Genomic DNA, 10,955 nt, shown 5'->3' on the forward strand with positions numbered 1-10,955 from the left:
GGTCCTCCTGGCCAGTGGATGCAGCACCCACGGGTGCTTTAACCATGTGTGTGTCCCACCGTGCCCAAGTCTCCCTGGGAGGGGCCGTAGCGGAGCTCTGGCTCCGGTGCGCAGCGCTGGCACTGCCTGTGGCGCCAGGCAGCCCTGGGCCTGGCGGCCGGCGGGGTCTCGGTGGCCTCGCCGTGCCCAGCCGGCACACGGCCACCCAGCCAGAGCCGGACGGGGCCTGGAGCCGGACGCGCGCTGGTGCCGAGGCCGGATGGCTGCGCACAGGGTCAGGATGCGCGGCTCAGGCTGGGCGCCCCGCGGGGACGCTGGTGTGGGGTCCCCGATCTTGCAGCCCTGCGAACCCACCCGGGGCCAACACCAAAACCCCGCAGATGGGCTTCACAGGGAGGGCTGGAGGGCTGCGAGCGGCACGGGCAGCGCTGCGTGTGCGGCAGCCGGGGTGCGCGGCGCTGCCGGGGGCTCCGCTCGGCCCAGGACCCCGGCGCAGCGGCGGGCAGGGGGTTCGCAGCACAAAGTGGCTTCGCTGGCGGCGGGCGGCGCGCACAAAGCCCTGCACAGATGGCCGCGCGCACCGAGGGGCCGTGGCAGCGCCACGCGATTAGCTTTGATCGCTGTGCAAACAAAAGCCGGGCCAGATGGTCTCCCCCGCGCTCATCCAGCGCAGGAATCCAGCGCTCCCAGTCCTGACCTTGGCCGGGTGTCCCGCAGCACAGTGTCCCTGCCCAGGTCGCTTGCACAACACCTGCTTGAGCTTTTGCCCTGGGAGGGGTGGCAGGGGAGGGAGCCAGACCCTCCCCGAGCAGGGTGGGAGCGCCCAGCTGGGTCTGAGCCCCCCAGGGTGCAGAATGGGGCGGCTACAGCCCCCGAGTGCTCTCCCGGGGCTGCTCCCCCCACTCAGGGCTGGCAGGGGGCATGGAATCATTTTGGTTGGAAAAGCCCCTCAAGACTGAGTCCAACCATAACCCAGTTTTGTCACTGCCCCATGTCCTGAGAACCTCATGTCCGTCTGTCCAACCCTCCAGGGATGGTGACTCCAGCACTGCCCTGGGCAGCCTGTTCCAATGCCCCACAGCCCTTTGGGGAAGAAATTGTTCCCAGATCCAACCTCAACCTCCCCTGGCGCAACTTGAGGCCGTTTTCTCTGCTCCTGGCGCTTGTTCCTGGGGAGCAGAGCCCGACCCCCCTGGCTCCAAGCTCCTTTCAGGCAGTTCAGAGATCAGAAGGTCTCCCCTCAGCTCCTGTTCTCCAGCTGAACCCCCAGGTCCCTCAGCCGCTCCATCACCCTTGTGCTCCAGCCCCTCACCAGCTCCGCTCCCTTCTCTCAACTCGCTCCAGCACCTCGGGGTTTCTCATGAGGGATCCTCCCCCAGGAACGTGGTGCCCAGAGGAGCCGCCGGCCCCAGGACCCCTCGCCTCCCCGGCCCCGTTCCCGCGGCGGCCACCGCGGCCTCTGCCCTGGGCTCCGGCGCGGGCGCTCCCGGGACTACAGCTCCCGTGGTGCCGGGCGGCGGGGCGGGCCGGGCCGCGGGGGCCGCCGGGAGCGCAGCCGGGTGCGCGGCGGAGGGAGCCCCGGCCCCGAGAGCCGAACCGAGCCGGGCCGGGCCGGGCCGAGCGGGCGGAGCAGCGGTGAGTGCGGGGCCGGGGCCGGCGGCTCTTCCCCGGGGCTGCGGGAGCGGCCCGAGCGCGGCGGGCCCGGCCGGGGAGGCCTCGCCCCCTCCCCGGGAACAGCGGCGGCCGAGCCCCGGGCCCGGGGGTGGGGAAAGGGGCTTCGTGTGGGCCCCTCCGAGAGGAAAACGCACCATAAATATCCTAAAGCAGCTGCGGGATGGGGGCGGGGGGTCCCCGCGGTCTTTGTGTGGGGACCCCGATCACCCACACAGTGTTCCCTCAGGTCCCGACTCTCCCCCTAAATGAAGAATTTGAGGGAGGCAAAGCCCCAGCGGCTCCTGCTGCTCCTGATCCGCAGCTGGGCCCTGGAGCTGCACCCCAAATCTGGAGCTGCACCCCAAATCTGCAGCCCCCACAACCCAGCCCCTCCAGGGCTCAGACCCGTTAAAGTCCATCGATGATCCGAGACGTGAAGCTGCGCCGTCCGGGTCCCATCTCTCCTCTCAGCCACTTTGATGGACTCGATGCCATCACGCAAAGAAGGGTTTAAAATATTCATTTGCTTGGGAGATGGTGATGGCCGGTGCTGCCAGGGATGGGATCGCGGCTCCACGGGACCGTAATCGGCTCCGCAGGATCACAATCGCGTTCTGGGAGCACTCAGGAAGAGCGACCGAGCACCTGTGTCCTTGTTCCTCCCGAACAACGGGGTGCTGGGCCCAGGGCGCGATCCCCGGGCAGCTGAAGCACAAGGGGACGGGGACACGCGGTTGTCACGCTGCTCTGGGGACAGCAGCAGAGGTGCCAGGGACTCGGGCAGAGGTCGTGGGTCTCCGGCAGCCGGCGGATGAGAAAGCCAGCGGGAAGCTGCCGATGTCGTTTTCTTTACCCGCTTCCTCAGAAATGGGGAGATGCTGTCACAGCAGATGCAGCCCCAAAACTTGACTCTTTCCCCCCAGAGCTGGTGGGGGAAGTTGGGAACAAAACACAAAAGGATGGGGCAGAGAAAGTGCTCAGCGCGGCCGCCGCCACGTGCCCTTTGCCTCTGACTTCTCTCTGCATGGACACTGTCCAAGGCCAGCGCAGTCCTGGCCTATCCTCAGCATAGGACCAAACGCTTGAGTTCTCCCTCTCTTGCAAGAATGAATCAGGTATCATTTCAAGAAAAGAGGGGCCACCTGCTCAACCTCTCACTCCAAAGAGGAATCTTATTTTTTAACTGTTTATGAAACTAATTTTAAAGCCCCCGGTGAGACCAGTGATCGCCTTCCCTGGCCGGTCCGTTCCATCAGTCCCTCCGCACCGGGGAGCCGTTCCAGTTGTGCACAGCGCGTCTCCTTTCTCCACACAGCGATCTGTTGGAGGATTATTCCTCACGCCTCTCTCCAACGTTCTCTAGTCTAAACAAACCCCGTTTTCCTTCAGTCTGTCCTTGCAGGTCATGTTTTTCCTGCACCTCTGCTCATTCTCACTCCTCTCCCCTGGACTCCCTCCAGCTCCTCCCAGAACTGGACACCATTCCAGCTGAGGTCTTTACCAATATTTAGGAGAATTATTTCCTCTGTCTGGCAGCCAGCACTCCTGTTTATGCATTCCTCAGGGCCGCTTGCGCCGCTTTTTGTTGTTGTTGCAACAATATGACTTTTTTGACCCATGTTCTGCTTCCCCGCAAGCCCTAGATTTCCTTCGGAAAGCCCTTAGGAATTGCACCAGATTAAGGATGGAGCTGCCAGGACTGAAGTGCTGGACTCTGGCTCTAGTCCTGCGTGCAGACCAAGCTTCAGGCTTTTCTCTGGAACATCCAGTAGCCAACGAGACAACAAGCGCTCTGCAGACTTGCAAACCTTTTTTCTGGTAACCAAAACCTCCAGATAGAAGGTCCCTGAGCGACACGTGGGTAGCAGAGGTAGTCGAGCATCTGTTCTGCTCACCGGGAGCCGCGTTGGCTTCGTGTCCTCACTCTGGGCAGAAACGGGGGGAAACGGCGGCTCCTGAAACAAGCCAGGCCCAGCGCTCCATGAGGGAATCGAGCAGCTGGCAGCGAGACGCGGCGTGTAATGTTGGATCTGGCTGGGAATCGCCTCCCGAGACCAAAGGCTGCGAGAGAGAACAGCAGCGGCATCTTCCAGCTGTGGGAACCAGAGCAAAACCACCGGGCTGGATGTCAGGAAACAGCCCTCGCCTTGGGGTCCCGCACACACGGGGACAGGCCGCGTTATCAAACTGCGTTTCCACGGGACACGGATAAAGATGAGTTTACACGAGAACTTCTCTGACTTCAATGTAAAGATATCCAAGCTTTACAGCAGTTCTAATCTGGGTTGTTTCCGGTAAGCCTTGGAAATGGCTAAACCAGAGCTCCCGCCTTCCCACAAAGCCTAAAAGCTGATACCTGCCGCTCTCAGCCCAAAAAGCCACCGCGATACCTGCGCAGGCTGCAGGGCACCGCTCCAGAGACGCGCTCCTCTCCATGACAATGACACTGCCCTGCTTCCTCGCCTTCCTGCTATTGTTCCAGGAAAAACAAAATCAGTTTTCCTCCTATGCAAGAGCTGCTCGTTCCAGGTAGGGGAAGAGCCAGCTCCTCTGCAGCTCTTGCCACCAAAATATCCTCCTGATGCACTTTTCTGTGTTATCTCCAACTTTCTATGATCCTCAAGAAGAATCTCATTCCTTCCCCGCGGGGGAATTTTTTTGATGCTTTTACTGTAATCTTAAATTGGAAGGCAAAACGCATGAGCCAGACCAGGAGAGCAGCAAGCCTCTAGAGCCGTGCAGAACCCTTTTAAATTAGCTGAACTAATTAGGAGATCTGTTGATACAGAGCTGCCGTGCCTTTACTCTGCAAATACCTGTGTTCTCTTCCCAGTTTAAGGTATGCCGAACCTCTAAAAAACGCAAGCAGCTTCATATGCCGAGTGCTTCCACTATTAACACTGTGATGAGGACTTAAGAAGCGCTTAAAAGTATTGGTTTGAGTCTTGTCAGGCGATTGCAGGACTGAACCCTGACATGTCGGTTCCAGGAAAGCATTTCAGCAGATCACAAGTAGCTTCTGTCACAGACAGGCTTCCAACACGTTATTCCCAAATCTCCATCGCTCCCGGATTTACCTTCCCCGCAGGAACATCAGCTCTACAAACGAAAACAATGAGGTGCAGAGAAGTCAGACTTGTGGTTTTTTATAGCAAACAACAAGATTTCAGGGTTGCTTAACAGCCAGACGGCGCTGTGCTCCACCCCCGCGGTGCTTACGGTGATCCGAGTACTGACCCGACTCTGCTTTAGTTCCAGGGGCGCCCGTTCGACACAAGAGCCAACATGAACGTGGGAACAGCGCACAGCGAGGTGAACCCCAACACCCGCGTCATGAACAGCCGCGGCATCTGGCTGTCCTACATCCTCGGCATCGGGCTGCTGCACGTCGTGCTCCTGAGCATCCCCTTCTTCAGCGTGCCCGTGGTTTGGACTCTCACCAACATCATTCACAACATGGTAAGGGAACAGCGCGGCTGGTTTGGCTCCCCAGGGCACAGAGAGGTCACCTCTCAGCACCCGCTGCTCTTCTGAGAGCAATCTAGTAAGGTTCTTGTTGAAACAATTCCTTTCTCTGTATTTCTAAAGACACAGGGTAAGTTACTCAACCTCCACCCCTCAGACTGCACCTTTGCCTCTAGGCCATGTATTTAAATCCAGCCTAGGTAGATGAGACAGCAAACATCTGGTGAGGCTGCTCAGAGGGGACATGGAATTCATTTGCCTGCTGGGCAAGTCCCTTTGTCACAGAGGAATAGCTGTGACAGGGCAGAGAAGCTGCCAGGACAGCCTTCACTTTATATAAACTGAATTGGCCTCATCAGAGGTAAGAAAACAAGACTAAAACTCAAACTTTGCTCTGCTTAAAGTAAAAACTTAGTCCAGGAACAACTTCTCCCCTTCTAAGGATCAGGTACCCAAATGAACGGGTGTCACAGCGCTGTGCTGGGACAAGGGCACGTGGGTTCCCTGGGTTTAACGTCTCGCTTCTGCGCCTCCGCCGTCCCACTGCGCAGGTCTCAGCGCGTTTGGGTCCGAGAGCTGAGGAGCAGATGTCTCAGCCCTTCACCCTCTGGCATAAGGGGCAAAATGCTTCAGAGCTTCAACAATCAGTTTTCTATCCTTTATTTTAAACAGTGTCTCAGCCTGAGAACATTCCAGAGACAACGGTATTGGGGACCCTCATGCTAATGTTATTTGCATCTTGCCGGGGGGGGGAAGGGCAAAACACAACAATAAAAACCCACAAAAGTCACCAAGTAGAGCTGCTTGGAGTTCTGTTCACAAGCCGCCTGCTGTTCATCCAGCTCCTTCCCCTTCTCTGGCAGCCTAAACAATTCCTGGGAACAGAAAGGAGTTTAAAGACCAGCAATGGCAATACTTAAAAAAAACCCACATGACATAGCCAAACATTTGCTGTTTATCTGTGACCGGGGCTCCATTTCAAGAGGTGAACTCGCAATCAGGGCGGTAACAAACCCCCGCTGCCCACAGCTCTGCCAGCACTTTTTTAGAACGCGTAGAGCATTGCTGTTGCACGGTAGAGCGAGTCCACGCTCATCTCCTGATCCTGGAGATCTGTGGGCTGTGATCTTGCAACCACCTTCTTGGCTTAAGCCCAGGAGCTGAACCAGAGGCCTCAGGTGCAACAGCCAAGCCTGAACCAGCAGCTTTTCTTCCTTCCTCGCTCTCGCTGCTTCATTAGCTGCCGCGAGCTGCAGCAGTGACGATGCGATACGTCCCTCTAGCGGAACCACGCGCCGGTGCAAGCTCCCGCGGCCGCGCCGTTGGTGAAGCTGAACGTTTGTGGTGGCGAGGGGCGCGGAGAACCCTCCGCGTGCTTCACAACGCGTTTGTGTTTGCTACAGAGCATGTACATCTTCCTACACACCGTGAAGGGAACTCCCTTTGAGACTCCGGACCAGGGGAGGGCCCGGCTGCTGACGCACTGGGAGCAGATGGACTACGGCGTGCAGTTCACGGCGTCGCGCAAGTTCCTGACCATCATGCCCATCGTCCTGTGAGTATTTCGGGGCAGCTGAGCCGCCTCACACGTTTGTACCCATCAAGGCTCCTGCTGCACCTGCTGCCCTGGGAAACAAAACCGCGGAACACTGTAATTCAGTCTCCCCTCTCCCTCTGTTCCTCTCCTTTCCAGGTATTTTCTAACCAGCTTTTACACCAAGTACGACCGGATACACTTCGTAATCAACACTATCTCCCTTATGAGCGTCCTGATCCCCAAACTGCCTCAGTTTCACGGAGTCCGGATCTTTGGGATCAACAAGTACTGAACTGCGTGGCTGGAGCGCACGGAAGAGGAGCAGGGGAGAGGGGGAAGTTCCTCCTCTCTACTCCTGTTTCTTCACCCCTGCGCACGCTGGGATGTAATTTCACAGCGGCTGTTTAACTGCAGTATCCAATAGACATAAACCGCATGCTGGATCCTCATGCCCAATAAATCTAAACAAGCTCCAGAGTAGAGTTTAGCGCGGAGCAGGATGCGTATGACACTGGATGTCTTTTATTCCAGCGTCATAAATAGATGCAGATACACTGAGACTTCAAGGTACAACGAGGATGAATTCTGGGGAGATTTTCATCTATCCCAGACATTGAATGAATAGGGATGAGGGGAAAAGCTTTTAGTGCTGGTACTATTGCTGTGGTAAATGCACTTTAAAATAGATTTCCCTTTCTGAAGCTAGGTGCTTTAAGCGATATGCGGGGGAAATTCAAAGGGATACAACCAGACTTTCCCAATACTTGATTGTTTCGAGGTTTGAGTTCCATTTTTGGGCAGGGGAAGAGAAAGAGATTTTTATTTTGCAATCCTTTATGGCACTGAGAAAGGAAGGTCTTTTACTAAGAACAGTACAGGAAGGAAGGACCTGCAATTTGACAGAGGTTCACTTTTCTACGGCACCATTCGTGTAATTCAGGGAAAAAGTCAATAGATCCTAAATCATACTTGTTATTTTCAGCTTCTACCCAAATCTGCCTGGGTGACTCTGCACAAACAGCAGAGTGAACTGACCGAGAGAAGGATGCTGTGGGTCACCGAAAATAACAGATTATTTCATATAGGAACAAAACTGAGCCTTTTTCCCATAAAGTTACCACCTGAATAAAGCAGGTTTAGGTTTCCTGGCTGAGACAGCTTTCCACTGTTCAAAGCAATCTGGTTTTCTTTTGGGTTGTGTGCTGGAGGAAACGTGTTTTTTCCTCATGCTTCCCCTGTAAACTCACGAAAACTTGTATTTTTTGTTGTCTTAGTGCTTATATTGTCTCACATTTTTGACAATGGTATAAACATTTTAAATAGTCTATATTTTGTTCCTGCATTAGCCGATTCTAGCTTTAGAGATCATAGTGGATATTGTCGAGTTCTTTTTGATGGCCTGAGCATAGGACGCGGATGGGAAACTTCAGGTTTGGATACAAGATCTTGTATTGCTCCATGCGTAATTTTAGGCAAGCCGCTTTACTTCTCTATCTCAGACTTAATCATTTCTTACAAGACTGCTGCAGAGAAGGGAAAAACATCTAGCGTACCTCAGAGGGCCGCTGGAATGCATAGAGAATCATTACCTAATATGTTGGAGAAGTGGAAATATTTTAAGTGAAAAGGAAGTTTTCAAGAAGGTCAAAAAAGAGTCCGGCTTGATACCCGAGTGCTGTTCTCCAGCGAGGGAGTTTGACAGATGTGCAATTTACTTGACAGGTTAAACCTTTTAACCACCATGACATAAGGACTGCTGCTTTAGATAAGGTACTATATACCCTAAAGCGAATATACTCTTTAAGCTACTAGACAATGACTTTTTTAAAAGAATAGATACTGTTTTCAAAATAAGAGAGATTTCATCAATCAGCAAAGTACCTTTGAAAGGAATGAGGAGTGGAGAGCGTCGATGCCCTCGGAGCTGCAGCGCGGCGGCGAAGGCTGTACCTGTAACGCAGACGGGATGCGGCTTAACAGACCTGAACGTCTGCCCGCAGGCACAACTTCCACGCCAGTGGTCAATCTCCAAAGGAAAGAAAACTAGTTATTTATTTTCCTAGAATACAAAAACATCAACTTTTTTTCTGCAACAGTGGCTATATGCTTAAAAGCATTACTCCTATATAGACAGACATATACTGGGTATTTCTAAGTATATGCATATTACAAAGTCAAAGCAGTTTTGATATTTTTAGCAGAAGTATAAATGGAAGCGGGGGGTCAGCTCTTCTCGATGAAGTACAGCACTTCAGTTTCCCTGACGGCCTCGGCATTACAGCAGCTGAGGATCTGGACATGTTATTTGTGCTCTTATCTGACACTATGGACGCCTGATTCTGTTTTGTTAAATTAAAGATCAACTGTAAAACAGAACGGGATTATTAATTTCTCAAAAAGGTAGTTTTTAGAGCCTAAAAACTTCTTGTTAGGCAAAGCCTTAATTCTGATAGTAAGCTTTTCTGATTTACCTTGTTCACACAAATGATTAAAATAGACTTTATATAGATATGTGTTACATGGCAAATGATTTTCTTTACAACACAGGGATAGTATTTTTGCTGCGGAATAACTGAAGTTAATCCAATCAAGGGAAACATAAATGAAAACTGGAGAAATATGGAAAGAGGTGAGAGAGTTGAAGGAAGATTTTGTTAATAATGTGGTGTGTTAAGTATCTACATAAAATTAATAATTACTTGAACAATTATACATCTGATAATGTCTTCCTTAAGATCCCATCTTAAGGGTAGGTATCAGAATTAATCAAACATAGAAAGGAAACCATAAGTTAATTGTAATTAAACCGCAGTTGCAATTGCTCGAGCCACCCTCGTGCGCCATTCGTGTGGCTCCTTCCCGTCGGTGTCACGGGAGCGAGCGGTACCCAACTAAATCTCTGCTCGTCCCCACCGCAGCGGTGTGGAGGGAACAGACACGGCTCCGCAGCTCCGGGAACCCCGTACTGAAACCACTTCTGGTTCATTTGTGTTTGTTAAATTCATCTAGGAGTGAGTTCAGCATTCAAAAGGCTTATCTGGAGCCAAACAAGTTGAAGGGCAGAGTCAAAACACTGATGAGATAACTCGTTTCTGAGAAAAGGGCGGTGTGGACAAGTTGAGGGATTTTCAGATGTGCACTTGCAGCAATCCAGGGTGAAGTTCACCTTGCGTGGAGAACCAGAATGCCAGTGCAAAAACTGCCCGTTCATTCATTAAGACTGGAGAACTTTCTGCAAGTACCTGCATGAAGGAGATAAGTGTTTGTTACTGGTTTTAAATGGGACTTTGATCACGTCGCTCTTGACAGATTTTCCTCTCAAACTTGTACTGACTTCTCCTAGAGTGACTAGGGCGGCCTGGAGAATTAAAGGCGGGCTCTGACCTGTGGCTGAGGAACAATTACTGGGCAAGCAGGTACTTAAAATGCTTTTCTGTTCTGTTCTGCTGTGAATGGCAAAGGAGAAAAGCTTCTGAAAACCACACCTTGAGCCCTTCACGGGAACTGGCAGAAGCCATCCCTCTGTCCCATCCTGTCCTGGGCAAAGCCTCTCCCAGGCCACTACAAGACCACACGTGTGTTTGCACGGTGTGGCAGCCACTGCACCAGGAAAGCCAGAAAATCAAGTACCACCAGCCCAATGCCTCCAATTTAGGGATCCTGTCTTGCGACTTGTTTAACGTAGATCGTGAGATGTCATACGGTCCGGCCCTTCGCAGGAAGAAGCCTTGAAAAAAATAAAAAGCCCAAAATCTGGGACGACTTCATTTCCGAGTACTTAATTTTTTAAAATAATTGTTTAATTTTTTGTTTGTTTTAATAGAAGCATGGTACTGGCCCTCAAAAAGGAGACAGCAGCTGGTTACCATTGTTAACATATTAATATTTCTCGTTACAACTTGTATTGCTTTGTCATTGCCTATAATATCTTTTTAAGCATGCGAGTGGTTGTGTATATGTATCCTCCTTAGATCAGTTTAAATTAGTTGGGTTTTTTTAATGGAACTTTCTGACATTGTACATAGTTTTAGGGGGTTTTTTCCTGCAGCCCTTCTTTTTGCTGTGTATACAGAAGTCTCATGTAGAGAACTTTCTAAAATAAAGTGTGAATATTTTTATTACTCCTTTGTACAGTATTCTAAGAGAAACTAATAAAGTAAGTATTCATGTAAAAAACTTTTGTTTGATTCATTGGATTTTTACATGGACAGGTTTTGCTTTTAAACAAGTGTGGCAAATGAATTGCATATGGCAATTCCAAGGCCACCAAGTGACCGGTTGCAGTGAAGCAAAGAGCTTG

General features: G+C 52.1%; 1 protein-coding gene across 1 annotated transcript; it reads left to right on the forward strand.

Annotated features, from left to right (window-relative positions):
- Positions 1 to 1,530: 1,530 nt before the first annotated feature.
- On the forward strand, positions 1,531 to 10,825 carry ORMDL3 (ORMDL sphingolipid biosynthesis regulator 3). The gene is made up of 4 exons (XM_082070677.1): positions 1,531 to 1,635; positions 4,906 to 5,112; positions 6,522 to 6,673; positions 6,812 to 10,825. The coding sequence occupies exons 2-4, from the start codon at positions 4,939 to 4,941 to the stop codon at positions 6,945 to 6,947; spliced, it is 462 nt and encodes a 153-aa protein (XP_081926803.1). The 5' UTR covers positions 1,531 to 1,635; positions 4,906 to 4,938; the 3' UTR covers positions 6,948 to 10,825.
- Positions 10,826 to 10,955: the final 130 nt, after the last annotated feature.

This window comes from Streptopelia decaocto, assembly GCF_964273445.1.
Source record: "Streptopelia decaocto genome assembly, chromosome: 22".
In the NCBI taxonomy this organism is placed as follows: Eukaryota; Metazoa; Chordata; class Aves; order Columbiformes; family Columbidae; genus Streptopelia; species Streptopelia decaocto.

Bases quoted from the DNA above. Each gene is read 5' to 3' on its own strand.
- ORMDL3 (XM_082070677.1), top strand. From the start codon at position 4,939: ATGAACGTGGGAACAGCGCACAGCGAGGTGAACCCCAACACCCGCGTC. The intron at 5,113-6,521 runs GTAAGGGAACAG...TGTTTGCTACAG, and splicing joins CCAACATCATTCACAACATG to AGCATGTACATCTTCCTACA. The intron at 6,674-6,811 runs GTGAGTATTTCG...TCTCCTTTCCAG, and splicing joins ACCATCATGCCCATCGTCCT to GTATTTTCTAACCAGCTTTT.